The sequence below is a fragment of the Nicotiana sylvestris genome, chromosome 8 (assembly GCF_000393655.2).
Source record: "Nicotiana sylvestris chromosome 8, ASM39365v2, whole genome shotgun sequence".
Taxonomy (NCBI): Eukaryota; Viridiplantae; Streptophyta; class Magnoliopsida; order Solanales; family Solanaceae; genus Nicotiana; species Nicotiana sylvestris.
In genome coordinates, this window is record NC_091064.1 from 12116100 (window position 1) to 12134227 (window position 18128).

The 18128-nt window shown below is 35.7% G+C and overlaps 1 protein-coding gene across 1 annotated transcript; it reads left to right on the forward strand.

Moving 5' to 3' along the window:
• Nucleotides 1–12712: 12712 nt before the first annotated feature.
• Nucleotides 12713–17085, forward strand: LOC104212876 (uncharacterized). Its single transcript, XM_009762239.2, has 2 exons — nucleotides 12713–13435; nucleotides 16734–17085. Exons 1-2 carry the CDS (start codon nucleotides 13115–13117, stop codon nucleotides 16905–16907), a joined length of 495 nt encoding a protein of 164 aa, XP_009760541.1. The 5' UTR covers nucleotides 12713–13114; the 3' UTR covers nucleotides 16908–17085.
• The last annotated feature ends 1043 nt before the right edge of the window (nucleotides 17086–18128 follow it).

Consider the following 18128-nt stretch of genomic DNA (forward strand, 5'->3'; position numbering starts at 1 on the left):
TGAACGAAGTTTTTCCTAATCCTTCGTGTTCATTTTTATTTGGTTGTACCTGGAGTAAGCATCGAGGAAACTCATTAACTCGTGCCCGGCTATTGCATCAATTATTTGATCAATGTTTGGCAATGGAAACGAGTCTTTTGGGCACGCCTTATTAAATCCTTATAGTCTACACACGCGCGAAATTTATTATTCTTCTTTGGAACTACTACAATGTTAGCTAGCCAATCAAAGTACTTTACCTCTCGGATTGAACCGATATCAAACAAGCTAGTTACCTCATTTTTGATAAATATGTTTTTGACCTCGGCAATAGGACATTTTTTTGTCTTACCGGAAGGATGCTGGGATTCAAGCTTAGTTTGTATACGACCAATTCTGGTGAGATACCTGTCATATCCACATACAACCATGCAAAAAAATCGACATTAAATTTAAGGAATTCAAACAAATCTCGACCTGAGATCGGGGTGCAGTCCTGTCCCCAAGTGGAACTTCCTTTCCAAAAACTTTTGAAACAATGCTACTTGTTCAAGTTCCTACACTATAGACTTGGTTGTGTCCGTCTCTTCCAGTACCTGAAAATACCTTGGTAATTGATAGGATTCCGACGACTCTTTCCCCTGGTTGATTTCGCTTGGCTTGGGAGTAGGCGTCGGTTCCTGTGATTGCTATGTCGCATGCTCCTTCCCTTTGCTACCAGAGATGAGATTGTGTTCATCTCCCTTGCTGTCGGTTGGTCACCTCTTTTTTTTTTTAATTCCCCCGGGGAATTGGGAATTTCAACAACTGGTTATATGTCTATAGACAATAAATTGCATCAAGAAAATATAATCAAGATCGAAAAATATTGCAACATCGTAGTATTTGATTTCAACTAATATGAGTGTACACTCTCTATGAATCATTTGATTCTTATTTCCAATATTAAATAAATTCAAGGATCTTCGAGCTTGATCTTGAATATGTAGTTGTTGGCACGAACGATGATCTTGTTCTTGAGCTTGCGCTTGATTGCTTGAACTTGAACTTGAACTTGATTTGTTCTTCGTTCTTGATCTTGAACTTGATTTGTTCTTCGTTCTTGAGCTTGAACTTGATTGCTTGAAGCTTGAAACTTGTGGAGAAATTTGCAGCGTTTGATCCACGAGCTCTTTCTTGTTATATTTTTTTGTGTCTATTCTGGGTTATGAAGAACCCTATTTATAGATATGGGAGGGAAAGTTATGACAAGAATACACTCTTTCCAACCAATCAAATTGAAGTGTGATAAGGCCGCATTTGATTGGCCAAAATATGTCACTGGCACACGTGACGCAGTTTCATTTGCCTTTTAATTTGCCCTATCATGCCTTGTCATTTTGATATGTGGCACGATCTCATTGGATCTTCTGATTGACTTGGCGTGCCATGTCATTTGACACGTGACACCAAACTGGGCCACTAGGAATATGACATTTTGGTCTTAATGAAGTGGGCTCATCACTTTAGCCCAATTAAATGGGCTAGCCCAATGAGTTAAGACTTATTTATTTAATTTATATATATTGGATTTATATAATTTATTCAATTATATTAGTCCATAATATTTATTTGGACCAATATATCTCAAATTTAATTTATAAGCCCAAATTATTTTATGAATTTAATTTTAATAAAACTTATATGCCTACAAAAACCCCTACTTCAAGACTTATCGGAGTGTCGACTAATTGAAATTCACAGGTTGGGCTTGAAGTACACGTAAAAGACATATTTGTTCTCTTAAAAGTTATCGAGAATTGAACTTTCTCTTTCCTTGAAACAAATATCATATTATAATTGTATTTGTAAAGATACACAATGACCAAACATTAGTCATCACGTAAGAAAACTTATGAAAACCTTTTTTTATTCTCTACATTAAAGAAAAGTTTCACTTCATTTGATATAGCAATTTTCACCGCTAAGGTACGTGACTATCCATGATCAAAAGACTTAATCCATATAGCATTGCCGGCTTTTACCGAGTTGTACGTGTCTTTCATTCTCTGACTAGAATTGTAAAACTGCAGGCTCATTATGCACAACTAGCATTATTCAAGTTTGAGTAGGAATAGAATTATAGCGTCCCAATGCATGGTGTGAACTAATTGTGCTAGCCATCTTTTCGGTTGAGCCCACATCAAAAGACATCTTCTCGGCAATCTATTTGGGTCTCTATATATAGATACATATTCTTCATCTTGTAGGCATTAATTCACTGGGCCTTTTAATGATTATAAGGCAAGAGCACAGTGAAGGTAAGCCCCATTTTTTTTGCATTTTCCGTTGCTTTTTTTGTAGGCCAAAAAGAGAAGTACAAGCTCTTGCATGAAGATGGTTGTCTTAGCGTATGAAGGGATGGATACTCACTCAGCCCAAATATCGGAGTGATTACTCCCAAGATGGCTCGAATATCAGAGAGATTACTTTCAAGGTGACCCGACTATCATAGAGATTACACTCCAGGTGATACGACTATCAGAGAGATTACTCTCAAGGTGGCCCGACTATCGGAGAGATTACTCTCAAAGTGACCTGACTACCAGAGAAATTACTCTAAAGGTGATCCAACTATCAGAGAGATTACTCTAAAGGTAGCCCGACTATCGGAGAGATTACTCTCAAAGTGTCCTAACTGTCGGAGAGATTACTCTCAAAGTGGCCAGACTGTCGGAGAGATTACTCTCAAGGTGGCCCGACTATCGGAGAGATTACTATCAAGGTGTGAATGGATGGATACTCATCCCTGCTAAAAAATCGGAGGCTATTTCATGACGCAAAGGTTTATATGGCATATTGAAGTACAAGTCCATGGAAACAAATAGATGGACAAATCCTCAAACATCATATGGGAGGACAAATCCATGGCAATATATAGAAGGAAAAATTCATAAAGAGGCCAACTTAAGGTGCGAATGGACTTACATGTTCATCTCAATATTGAAAAGTTATAGTTTCTTTTAAGGACAAACCCACGAAGAGGCCAACTTAAGGCGCAAAGGGACTTAAATGTCCACCTTAAGATTGGAAAATTAAAAAGTTTCAACTCGAAGACTTAGTGAACTTGACGATATCGACTTGAACACTTGGCAAACTTTGACGATTTGACAGACTTTGCAAACATTAACTTGAAGAGTGGTGGACTTTTAAACTTTAACTTGAAAAACTAGAAGGCTTTCATTCGGGCGTTTACTTCCCTTATAAACTGTATGAGTTCGATTTTAGAGGAATCACTCTCATTGTTGTGACCAGTCACCCCTCGGGGTGTTGTTGTCGACCATCTGCGTCATTTGGTTCGCGAGAGCACTGGGAAGAACTAGGCCTTGTCCATTCGCTTTATTGGAATCTCCCGACAACGCCTACTTCAACTCTGTCATGACCTTATCCTATCGTGTGAGATGGCCTATAATGGTCTCCTGTTGCTCTTGCAAGACCCTGACTGCTTCGATGACGTGCTCTTCTTCAGTATCATTAGGAGTCGCCTCCGAACATGTCACGGATATCGGCCGTCGTGAACCAGCATGGCCTCGTTGCCCTAGTTACGGGTATCACTGATTGAATCCTCGTGTTGAGGCTAATTTCCTTGGTCCTCAATTTTTTGTGTTGTTAATACCATTATCTGCCATTTATAATGATTTTTTCTAAGAACAAGGAATCAATTCAATTACACAATTTTCTATGCCCCATGGTGGGCGCCAAACTGCTTACCCATAAAATGGTACAGTTGAATTTATACGTGTTTTATAGACAAGTGAATTAATTTAATCCTAAAATAGTAGATGAATTTAGATAGAAATGTAAGACTTAGCCTTGGAATTGAAATAAACGGTAGATATCTTAGTTCCGGGCGCAGAGCTACCAAAGTCAGTAAGAACAGTGCAAATAAGAAAGAAAAGTAGATTGTTATTGAGCTTTTTGGTAGAATATAGCATATGCTTCTCAGAAAATTCCTCCTTATAATGATAGAAGAGTTCACTATTTATAGTTATACCTAGGGAACAAGGTCCTAGGATCAAGCCCCTCTTAAATGACAATTATGAGGTCCATTGAAGAATGTGTAATGGTGGGCACTGAATGCCATGTTCTCTGTAACAGATCATGCACTTAATGTTGTGGAATATTCTTCATTGAATGCTACCGGACGACAGACAATTATTTTGTCTTTATGAATACCATTATTTTCGAAGACAAGTGAAGCCATTGCCCTCGGGTTCAACTGCCTCTTGTCTTTGATTCCACGTGTCGCTTTCTCATACAATCATTATATGAACATAGTTTACCTCATACACTGGTATTGTCGAATATGAAATAATAGTACAAGATTAACTTAACACATTGGTAATTAAGAAGTGAAATGGTTCATAGTTATGGTAAATTTGCAATTGCACAAGCAAAGGGATCGAAAGTACACATTTCAATCAATTGAAGGTTGTATATACTTAGTCAAATATTACAAGGACTAAAAATAAAATTCTACTTTTATTCTAATTCTACTTCTTCCTTTCCTTTGTTTAACAAGAATAAAATTAAAAGTTTTAAGTTATGAACAATCAAATAGGCAGACTGCAGAGTAAGCTTCCTTTAAGATGGTGCAGGTACTATTTAATTGAATCTAAAATAAAATACCCAAAAGCTGATAGTAAAATTCTTAAGGGAGAGACCTGATGAAATGCTGTAACACTTGTGCAGAAAAAAATTGTATTTGTTCATTTTATTGACATCGTGCGATTACAAAAGCATGTTATTAGAGATAAAATATAAAGTTTAAAGTTAAAATATTTTGAATTTTTTTTATTTGTAAAAATTAAAAAAGAAAAAGGATGAGAAAAAAACTATAAAAAGGACCATATAAGATGAAACACATGGATACTAACATATACACGAAAAGTTTATTTTGAACCCTATCTTTGAATGTCTGAGTTTCTAATTGTACTCCTTTTTATAAAATGTTTAAAGAATATATAATATTAGGGTATGATATACAACCAAAGTATTCGCAATTGAGAAGAAAGTCGCATGTCGAATCACAATATATTCGAATATTTAAAATTTTGCGATCACTGTTGTGTAATTGGGTATCTCCTACTCGCTTTTTACCTACGTAAAAATTATCAATTCTAACTTTTAGAGTTTGTCACATGGCTTACCCACTTTCTTACGATGTCTAATATCTTTTGCAAGAGTTTAATTTATATAACTCGATTGCATTAAAAAAGAATTACACTATTAAGTCACGCATAAAAAATATAATTTCTCTATAAAAAGCAAGATTTGTAATTAAAAATAAAATATATTAATTATCTATTACAACATGTAATTATGAGTTTATAGTGTAATTTTTTTACAATTTGGATGTATATAAGTTAAGTTGTAAATACGGAGAGAGTTTAAATTAAGTAAAAAAGAAATAATACCATGAGCTCACCCAAAGAATATCTACAAGTAAATCATGTTAAAATTTATTAATTATCATATGCTACAATAGGTAAAGATGATACCATGTATATAATATAACATAAACTCATATTAAAAAGTATTATTCTAATCAAGGCTATTGAGGGTGGCACGATACCTCGACGCTCCGGTAAAAGTTTATGTATATACAAGTATTTTATACTGAATCGAAGTGAACTAATTTAAAGCCAATTGAACCGATTAAATTTATATTTGAATTCAATCTCCTTCACCGATTTGTATTAAAAACTGTGACACCCGTAATCATCAAATTGTGAATCTCTTTTTTATTTTTGTCGCATGGCTGCTTTATTACGTGTATTTGTAAGAGTCCGGAACTAAAATGTGGTTTTTTTCTACTCAAAATACGCAAATAATTGTTAAAAAAAAAAGTTACCAAACTATATATAACGCCACAAAAAGTGGCGCTATACAGTAACGGTAATTGCACCGTTACTGTATAGCGCCACTTTTTGTGGCGTTATATATAGTAAACCTGACACATCTTACATATCACCACTATTAATGGCGCTATACCCCTTATTACCTAACCCCACCAATAATTTCTGGGTTCAATAATTCAAAAGCGTATAAAGCCACTTTTTGTGGCGCTATATACAAAAAAAAAATCTCTCCGACTAGCCATTTCCTATATAAACATCGTAGAATCGCCACAACTTCATTCAAAATTTATTTTTAACTCTTGTTGGTTTCTATTGTTGTTAAATTCTCCAGGATTTTTTCATTATGTCTGAAGAACGTAGAATAAGAGTATCATTATATTGGGGGGGTGAGGTTGTGATGGAGAATAACTCTGTGGGCTACAGTTTACCTGTTAAGTGTAATGTTAAATTGCCACTTTCAATGGAGTACGAAACATTGATATCGTTGTTATGCAAAAAAATGAGTGTGAGAAAACGTTCAGTGATACTCAAAGTAACCGGAAGATATCCGTATTCCGTTACGCCGCAAGGGGTTGCTTTTTACTCAGAGTTTAACATCGACGATGATGACACTTTGAGTGATTTCCTGAGGACTCCGGACGAATGCCGGGAATTTCTTGTAATCACAATGTTGGAGATGTACGTGAAGGTCGAAGACGTTCCAAAAAACGAGGTTGTGCGTAGTAGAGATAACCCCCAGTCATCGGGTGGTTTATTCTGGATCAGTTTTTGCCGGACATGTTCCAGATGAAAGAATTTTTCTTGATTTAAATTTATCACCGTCGGCGAATGAGCAGCGAGAAAATAATTTATACCCTGCTTTCCATAATTCACAAGAAGAGTGGTAAACTTCAATTTTCATTTGTGTTAATTATGTATATTTTTGGCGTATTGAATTAATTTTAACGCTCATTTATTTAATAGGGGTACCGGCCGGATATGAATTTTACAAGTGGCCCATCCGGTAGTCATCACCTAACTGAAAACGTCCATCATGGAATGTCATCACATTACGACTTGTAAGTGAAATGATATAGCCATATATAAAGCATTTATTAATTTAGTAGCTTATATTTTTGTTGAAATGTGCAGTGAAAACGAGCAAGTTGAACTACCCGTACTCACTCAATTGCCCGAAAACGACGTATTACATCAGGATCTGGCAGATGCACAGAGTGAGGAAGAGAACAACGATTACGATAACAATGCCGATGAATCGGGAGACGATACACCATTTGCTCGTGAGGATGGTGATGAAGAGGACGATGAGGAAGGACCCGATTTGAAGAGAGTCCCCCATAGACGAAAAGTGTACGAGTCTGAAGTGTCGTTTCATTCAAGGGAGATTCCTTATATTGATAACTTGCCAGCCGTGCCGGATGTGGAAGCTCTCACAAGGGATTTTGATGAAATCCGGACAGCAATGTGGGATGAGTCTAGACCAACGGTGCTTGCAAAGGGGATGCTTTTTCCTGATAAAGCACGCGTAAGCAGGGCTTGTAAAATGCACAATGTTAAAGAGTGTCGTGAGATGCAGGTATCGGAGTCAAGTCCGACGGTATACAAGGCTATTTGCCGCAGGTGGTTTTGGCCATGTATTGGATGTTGCGTGCGTCGAAGAAGAAGACAGGTATGTGGAAAGTGGGTAAATACATTCCCACCCACACATGCGAAATGGACACTTTCAACGGGAATCACTTCAACTTGGATATTGACTTGATATCTCTTGTACTTATTCCGCACATCGAAGCGTCCATAAGGTATAAAATCAAAGAGTGCATTACAGCAGTCCACCAGGAATATGGCCACACAATTACTAAAAGAAAGGCATATCTTGGGCTCAAAAGAGCGTTTGAAATAGTCTATGGTAACTGGGATAAGTCATTTGCGGATCTGCCTAGGTACATGGCTGCACTGCAGCACTTTAACCCCGGAACAGTTGTTGAATGGAAGCTTGAGCGGAGTCCGGGTAAACCAGAATATATATTCAATTACGTGTTCTGGGCGTTTAAGCCAGCAATTGATGGTTTTCCGTATTGCCGGCCCGTAATATCCATAGACGGAACTCATGTCTATGGAAAGTACGATATCAAGCTATTGATAGCCGTGGCAGTGGATGCTAATGGACAGATATTTTCTCTAGCCTTTGCTATTTGTGCCTATGAAAGCACAGAGACGTGGACAATGTTTTTGAACCACCTAAAAGGGCACGTTGTCAAACAACGTTCAGGTATTTGTCTAATATCTGATCGGCACGGGGGTATATTAAGTTCTGTGGAGAACCTTCCTACCTGGCAAGAACCTCATGCATACCACCGTTACTGTGTGAGGCACTTTAAGGCCAATTTCAAGAAGGCACATCCCAAAAAGGATCTACATGATTTGATGTGGATGGCAGCAACAGACCACCAACAACATAAATTCCGGAGGCATATGGATTCTATCAGGCAAGAAGACGAGGCAGCATATCGTTGGTTAATGCGACATGATCCTGAAAAGTGGACGTTGCATGCAGATGGTGGCAGACGCTGGGGAATTCTTACTACAAACGTGTCAGAATCCTTCAACGGGTTATTAAAGTCGGCAAGAGGATTGCCCGTCACAGCCATGGTGCGTATGTCGTTCAAGCAGATGGCGGAGAGGTTTGTGCAACGGTCTGTAGCTACAACGGAATTGATGGAAAGGGGTGTTGAATTTATGCCAGTGCCTATGAAGAGATTAGAGAAATACAGACGGCGAGCATATTGGCATTCCTTTTTGCAATATGATAACGAACGAGGTATTTTTGAAGTTCGCACCGCTATCCATAATAATCGGGGTAATAATGTACATATTGTAAATGAATCTACAAGGTTATGCTCATGTGGGAAATGGTCAATCTACCACATGCCTTGTTCACATGCCATCAAGTGTTTTCAACGTGTTGGTTATGCGGAGACCAACTATATTGATCAACAATATAGTGTTTCCAAATACCTAAACACATATAGTGGTCAGTTGCAACCAGTGGGTTCTGAGCATTACTGGCCCCCAGAACCATTTAAAATGGTGTGTAACAAGTCCTATTTGCGTAAAAGACAGGTGCAGAAGAGAACGCGTATACGGAACCAAATGGATGTTAGTGATACCGTATATGCGCGCAAATGTGGTATATGCTCGCAAACAGGACACGACCGTAGAAAATGTCCTTTGGGTGGCAACAGTAATCAAGCTCAGGGCGGGTGTTCTTCTATTGTACCTAACTACCCATGAGTTCATGTTGTAATAATTAGTTGTTATGTATACGATTTAAGTATTTATGAAATAAAATTTTCTTGTTTGTTAATTATGATTTGTACTTTCCCATTTTACCTATTTAAATAATAATTTAATATAATTATCGGTATATTTATTATGTGTGTGTTGTCTTGTCGACATCACGATATTTAATACGCAAAATATAGCGCCATTATATATGGCGCTATGTGTGTCTTGTCTTGTCGAACTGAAAAACCTGAAAAAGCTGATCGGCTGACATAAAGTCGTCTTGTCAACATCATGATATGGCGCCATTAGATATGACGCTATCTAATATAGAGCCATTAGATATGGCACTATATGTGTGTTGTTTCGCCTATAAATAATGAGGTCATTGTAGTTAATTTGTGTGCTAAAAATTTCCCCCAGAAATATTTCATTAAAAGTAAGTAAGGTTTTTTATTATAGCAAATATTTCACAAATGGCTCAACCTGGTCGTCCACCAATTTGCTTATGTGGAAAACCATGCATGATGGATTGTGGGTGGGAAGGTGCTAACGCTGGATGCCGCTATTTGTGCTGTATGAACACGTTGTACAAGCAACCCGACGAACCTACTTGTGAATTTGATGAATGGGCTGAGGAACCATGTTATCAGGAAAGCTACAGGGATAGATTACAGGAATTTCATAATATGTTGTTATACCAGCATAGAATACAAAAGGAGGGAGATAGAATTATTACAGAAATGAGGGAGAAACTGAAGGAGGTGGAAGATAAAAAATGGAGAGCAGAATGGAATTGTGAAGCACACAAGGAACGCAACGAAAAATATAAACGGGAACTTGCGGAGGTGAAGGCGAGAGTGAAAGAGTTAGAAGAAGAAAAAGAACAAATGGAAGAACGATTTAAGTGGTTGGAGCGAAGAATAAATGACAACTGAGGATGGAGCATTGGCGTGTATGTGTTTAGTGTCATTTTCATATTTCATGTATTTTTATTATGTTGGCCTGTTATGTTTGTGTTTGTGTTGTAGTAATGTTTTCCTTGTTTGTTGTACTAAATTTTATTTTAATTTAAGTGGAAGTTAAGTTTAAGTTGTTGTGTTACTATACCAAATACTATAAAACGAAATGAGAACTAAAAAAAGTAACTGTCATATCGATTAAATATTGTTGTTAATGTATACAAAAATATTATTTACACCAAAAAACATAAAAATGGAAGACCGAATCAATGTGTCTCGCATCCGATGTGTCTCAAAGTAGCCGTTGGCCTGAGGCGCATCCCCTGCTGTCCGGGTACGCTATCAGGATCATCATCATCAAGTCGTCTCCTTATGGCTGTATGCGGCACAGGATGACATGTATCGGTGGTGCTGTCAGGTCCAGTAGAAGGCTACATAATAATATCAAACTTAGTATAGAAAACTACATAACAATTCACAAAAATTTATATTGTCTTACCATAATCGTGTCTGGATCCTGAATGTAGTCATCTGTCGCAGCATCGCATGAAGCCTAAAAAAGTAAATTAATAAAGTTAAAGAAAATAAATAAGTTATAGTAAAAACAGTAATAAAATTAATACTAATAAACTCATACCTGCGCATGTGATGAGCTGCCATAACTCAGTCGGTGCCCACTATCAAAATCTCGGATCGGTCGAGACTCATCAGTGGTAGACGGGCCAGGGAAATATCTACCCAACTCCACTCCTTGAAAATCCGAGCCCATGATCAAGAATTGACCCGATGGGGTCACCTGCGACGTCCCTGGAGTGTCATAAATGCCAAGGCTGTAAGACGGCATGTCGGTCTCATGCATGCCACCTCCCATATCAGCAGCAACATCCGAGGCCTAGTGGTACCAAACTATCTCCCCCCATATATGCTCAGATCTATGCTGGGGCTGTAGGGGTAGTAGCTTCGAAGTCCGAGGGCCGGGATGTATAGGTTCATCCATGTCGTCAACTGCAAATTCATAATTTTTAATAACTATCATTAATAATTATGTGATTTTTTATAATTTAAATTCATATTTTTTAACAACTTAATTGTAAAAATTATATATATACTTATGGGTTTCCTGCTAGATTGGCCTAGTGATACCAAACTATCATTAATAATTTTATGTTTTTTAATAATTTTTATTCATATTTTTTAATAACTTAATTATAAAAATTATATATATATATATATATATATATATATATATATATATATATATATATATATATATATATATATATATATATATATAATTTTTTTATAATTATGGGTTTCGTGCTAGATTTTCTGAAGCCCAGTGGTACCAAACTATCATTAATAATTTTATGTTTTTTTAATAATTTTTATTCATATTTATTTAATAACTTAATTGTAAAAATTATATATATATATAATTTTTATAATTATGGGTTTCGTGCTAGATTTTCTGTGGCCCAGTGGTACCAAACTATCATTAATAATTTTATATTTTTTTATAATTTTTATTCATATTTTTTAATAAATTAATTGTAAAAATTATATATATATATATATATATATAAAATTTTTATAATTATGGGTTTCGTGCTAGAATATAAGATAATTAAACAAAATGAATTCTAAGCTAAAATACTACACAATACTACGCTACAAGGCTCTAAATTTTACTACGCTAAAAGGGTCTACGTTTTACTACACTAAAAAGGTCTACATTTTACTACGCTAAAAAATAATCTAAACTAAAAGGCATAAAAACACATAAATATACATGAGGATATTAACAAACACATTTTTTAGACTAATTTACATATTTTTATACAACACTAAAATTAAATCCGGATAAAATTTAACATGCTAGTTTCGGAAAAAATAAACACAAACCGAAATAGAACACATACAAATCAAGTAATATGCATTGTTATAAAAGTTTCAACTTAAAATAAATCGAAATACCTCGATTTAGAATTTTCGGAATGTAAATAGATCGAAATTTTGACTCCGGAAGAGTGAATCCATAATAACATGAAGCTCTACTCGACAGTGGGACCACCAATCTTCAACTTTTATGTGCCGGGTAGACCCAAATTATTATTTTTTTTTAAAAAAATGGGGCAGAATCGTGGGGGGACCAAAAGGGAGTAAAATAATGGAGATGAAACGAAGAAGAAGAAGACGGAAGGATTTTTAATAAGGGGTATAGCGCCATTAATAGTGGTGCTATGTAAGATGGGATTTTGGGGTATAGCGCCATTAATAGTGGCGCTATGTAAGATGTGTCAGGTTTACTATATATAACGCCACAAAAAGTGGCGCTATACAGTAACGGTGCAGTTACCGTTACTGTATAGCGCCACTTTTTGTGGCGTTATATATAGTTTGGTAATTTTTTTTTAACACTTATTTGCGTATTTTGAGTTAAAAAAAACCCACATTTTGGTTCCGGACTCGTATTTGCAATACACTGTATTCTCCACTAACCATAGTTACCTTCCAATTAAAGAACATTATTATCTTAAACAAACTCTAGTTTACCTTGATTTTCTACTAGTCTTCCTTTTTCTCCTCCTCCATTTCCCCATCCCAAAGCTCTACACTTTTTCTTCTCCCTCCACCCTCTGTTTGTCCATTTCAAGAATCTAGGAGTAGTAAACTAAACCAAATTTTCTTATAGTATTAGCGTAAATCTTTGAAAGTTACTCACCTCGAATCCACCATCACACACACACACACACAATCTTTCTCTCTCCAATTTCATCAACCAAGTAAAGTGTAGAGTCTTGTGTATGAAAGAATAATTGGGTCTTTCTCTGTTTCTTGAATAGTAGCTTACCCTGTTCAATTCTTTCTTTTCTCCAAAACTGACAGTTTTCAGTTAGGCAAAAATTCAAACATATTGTGTGTTACAATTAACTGGTTAGTTATTGGTTAATTGGTGATGAGACAAAAACAGAGTACTTTGTTTTTACTCAAATGGGAAGACATATAATTAATGGTGGTGTTAATAGTTGGAAAATAGTGCCACCACCAATTTCAAGTTTGGCACCAGCAGTAAGTGGTGGTAGTGATGTAGAAGGAGGAGAAGATAGTAACCATTGGAGAAGCTTTGACAATTCTGTAAATGCTGTGTCATTTGGTTTTGTTGCAACTGCTATTCTTATTTCTATGTTCTTAGTTATGGCTATTTTTGAGAGGTTTCTCCGGCGAAGATCTTCCACCACCGGTGGCCGGAATAGTACTGATCTTGTTGCTCAAATGAGGGTCCAAAGGAAACTTGATTACCCATCTCCCGAGGTATGCTTTCTCTTTCTCTCTCTTCCAATATTGCTTAGGAAAATATTTTACTCACTCCTAAGCAATTAATTTCTCTTTTTTTTTTTTTCAAAATAAGTGTACATTTATATAATAAAAAAATTCAGTTTGTTCTTAAAAAATTATCCTTGTCTACGTATATGCAACATTTAATTAAGGGTAGTTTAGTCACACAAACTATTTTTATCTAGAATTTAGTATTTTTTTAATGGGTATGCCCACAATAAATTGGTCACTTATTGTGGACCAGAGGAATTCTGCGACAAAAATATTTTATTTGAGTTTAACTTTTATACTTGTGAAAAAAATAAGTACAAAACTTGGATATATCGGTCAAGTTTTCTTTGGAATCAGTTTTTTATCATATGTTATAACAACCAAAAAATATCAAAACATACAAAGCTTTCATAAAAAAGTTTGATTGTATATGTAATCCTTTATAAAATGAAGGATTAGAAGGATTAGTAGTCTCGAAAATATGACATATTACAAATTAAGATAAATTGTTAGCAGGGACAGACCTAGAGTATAGAATATGGGTTTCCGAAACCCAGTAACTTTTGCATCGATCCTGTATTTATATTAAGAAATTCACTAAATATTTATAAATATCTAACTGTGAACCCAATTATTATTGCATATTAATCTAAAATTACGGTAGGAACCCATAAGTTTCAAATCCTGAATCCGCCTCTGACTGTTAGTGTTAAATTTCATTTACCGTAAGTCAAATAATTTATTCAACTATATTGGTTAGAGACAGTAGATAATTGGTCTTTCAAATGTAGTTTAACATGTGATAATAGGTTAACTATATTTTACCAAGTTATTATTACTATATATCACGAATACTAACTTATAATTACCTCTCTTAATTAAGTGATTTGAATGTTTAATTTATTATTTATTTTGTCAGTAAATAAAACTTAAACTCATATAAAAAATTATTTTTAGTGTTTTATCTAGCAATTTGTGATTTGTGTATGTTTTAATCGTTGCTTCAGTGCTAGTCATTTAATAATTTTTTTGCATGGAAAATAAAAGTAAGTATTACTACAATATTTCCTAAGAAAATGGAAATATATACGGTTATTCTAGGTTTCTTGTATGTTTTAAGGATCATAATGAGTAGGCTAACTAACTTTTTTGTGACAGTTAATTGCTTTTTTCCTTATGCCATTATTGCTTTTTCACATAATTATGGCTATTATAGTATATAGCTGGATTATTTGACTGGGATTCTATTCATAATTATCATTTGGTAGACCTTAGTGACTGTTGATGATTCGTGATAATCATGTCGTTGAAATATTTATGCCTCAGACCAAAAAGAAAAAGTGATAATATTATTCCGGTTAAAGATATCTTTTAATTCGGTGATTTTCTCAGACCAAATAGATTCGAATAGCATATGGTTAAATTACAAAAAAATTGTTGTGTAAAATGCTTCTTTTCAGCGTCATGAATTTTACCACCAAAGGATGTGGTGCAGCGAATAGGGCTGCTTTTCTCTTAACCGGTCTCGAATTTTAGCCCTGGATATGGAAAAATCCTTGGTAGGGAGCGCTTCCCCTGAATGGGGCCCTACGTGGCGTGAATCCGAATATAATCGGGCTCCAATGCTGGTACCGGACACCGGGTGGGAAACAAAAAAAAAAGACTTCCAAAAAAATGAAATATAATTGTCCCTAGGTCTTTGGTCTAGCGGTAAAATGCGTAGCATTTGCGCGTCACGAGTTCAAACTTTGTCACAGACAAACGTCTTGTATTTAGGTGAAGAACGGTAAAGAATGAGCCCATTATCCATCGAATTTTATATCGAGCGCCATTTATCCTCGGGAATTTCTCACTTATCAAAGAAAAATACAATTTCCAAGTTGAAACATCTCATTCCCAAGTGTTCATGCGATTCTTTATCTAAAGCCAAAATTATATTGGACAAGAGGTTGCTATGATGGCCCCATTGTGGCTTTGCATGGTACTATTTAAGTTAAAAGACTTTTGGGAAAAAGACTTTTTTGATTGAAACCCATGTTGTGTGTCCCAGTTTTGTGCATAATAGAAGACATTAATACCCAGGATATGCTATTTTATACAAGGAGCCATTCAAAACATGTTTTTTTTAATTGACTGATTTACAATTTTTTGGTCAGCTTGTCTCAGTATCTAGCCAAAAAAAAATTATGTGGTAGGGAGACATGAAACTATAGCTTATATGACATCCTACCATATTTTGACTTTGGAGACCAAAATGACATAAGACCTTTTTTTTTCACTCGGTGTCGGATACCCATTTCGAGGTCCAACAAATCCGGATTTTGTGCTGGAAAGTCCCATATTGATGGATAATAAAGCGCTCCTTACCAATGACGATTCCATTCCTGAAACTTGAACCGAGACATCTAGTTAAGGATGGAGGGGTAATTAGCACCTCACCATAACCTTTGTTGGTTCCTTTGAATTAATGCTGGGATTCAACATTGTGTTGAAATGTTACCTTTTTTTTTTTTGGCAAAATAATGGAGCAGATCAATGAATTTGAATTTAAAAATTCACAATCTAGATGGAGTACAAGTGGGAATATCTGAAACTTCTATAGCGGGCTATATTATGAGATACTTGTTAACTGTTCCTTTTTAGCTAAGCAACACTTGTCTAGTAATATTCACAAGATTATTCCTAAAGCTACATTCTTTGCTTTAGATGTTTAGTTAATTAATTGATTCCTAGAATCATGTTTTACAAATGCTTAATGGTGAAGAGAACTAATTTATTCAAAATATAAAACGTGGAGAGAACTAAACATCCTCTCTAGCCGAGGGTCTTTCGGAAACAATCTTTCTTCCTCTCCAGGGTAGGGGTAAGGTCTGCGTACACACTACCCTCCTCAGACCCCACTTATGGGATTTCACTGTATTTGTTGTTGTTGCTGTTGTTGGAGAGCACTAAACACGAAACATACGAATGTACAGGCATACATATATATTACTGTGAAAATGTAGGAGAAAATTTATGTTTATGTTGTATGGCAAAGTCAGAGCCATGGCTATATGCTAGACTAGATTTGATTATAATGTATTGGATTTACCTGCTTCTTTCATAAGTAGAGCTATATGTTACTCTTTTGGTTTCATTCCTCCGTTTTAACTTCCATACAAGGTTAAACTATACTTGAAGTATGGATTTTTTACATTGTTAGCGTATATAACTTAAGTTCATTTTTTAAATGATTCTCAACTATGCAGAGCTGCCTTTCTGATTTTCTTTGTTACTACTTCAGATGACTTTTTACGCGAACGGAGTCTCAGTACTGATGCCTGGAGAAGAAGTTCCTACCTTCATTGCACATCCTGCACCTCCACCTTGTCCTCCGGAGTGTATTCCTCAACCCCGTCATCAAGACGACGCGTGTTCAAGTCCAGCCTCAACTTCTATTGGCCATAGCCACAATTGACAATACAAATATGAAACTGAAGTTTATGGATATCAGTATCCTGAACCTGTAAAAGTAGATATTGGTAGAAATGTCCACTCATATTGAGATGAAAACTTAAGGGCCTTTTTTCCCCTTGAGGAACTTATCATTGTATTTACATAGTGTAATGTAATTTGCCTACTGGCTTTCTTCACTACTCCAGGGTATGTTCCAACTCCAGCCCTTGTTTAGATGGGGCTTGGAATACCAAAATGAAGAATCAAACTCACTTTCTTGCTTGTTTCTTGGTTGACATTTTTACACAAGCACATCAAGGCAGATTCAAAACCTCTTACAATCTTACTCCCTTGCAAAACACAATTTCATTATCTCAAAAAGCCTTCTCCTTTTCTCCTTTTTATTATGGTCTTTCTTTTGAGTTATATGTAGCATATCATGGCAAAAAGATACTATTTAGTAGGACCTAGCAAATATCCCATGGAATGATCGATGTGCGAGTAAGTTGGTCTAGATGTCATTACAACAACAACAAAAAACTCAATGTAATTCCACAAGTGAAGACTGGAGAGAGTAGCGTGTACGCAGTCTTACCCCTACCTTGTGTAACGTAGAGTTGTTGTTTGTGGACTGCGGTAGACCCTCGGCTCCAAGCAAGCATGGAGATCACAACAGTATAGAGAAGAAATACAGTAGTGTAAATGTCTGGGAAGATCGGTCCAGACTCCAGACGTCACTGTTACAAGCCTGCTACACAAAATCATCTTGATATCTTTTTTCTTTTCCCCCTCCTCCCTACCTTCCACTCTGGTACAGCACTTCGCTTCTGACTTTTTGGAAGATTCTATTTTAGGTCTCTCTTTGAAATTCGAATAGGAATCATCCACCGGTTGGGAAATTAATTTTCTCTTACTGAATTTAGAGCAAGTTGCTTTTGTCATTTTATTGGATTGATTCTGAAGCTTCATCCCTACCAATTTTCGTAACACTTTCCATTTTGAGACGTTAAAAAAGATGTTATGACACCATCTTGTTTCTCACAACTTCCACGAATTTCAAATTCAAATTTATTCATTGTTTCAAATTTTGATATGATGTTTTCTATAATAAACTGGCATCTCAATTATCTCGTTAATACTTTTAACCTTTCACAAATGGAATACATAATTCAAATTAACATCTTAAACTTCGTGCATACTTAAATACTACTTATTGTAAAAATGACATAGAGGGAGTAACTTT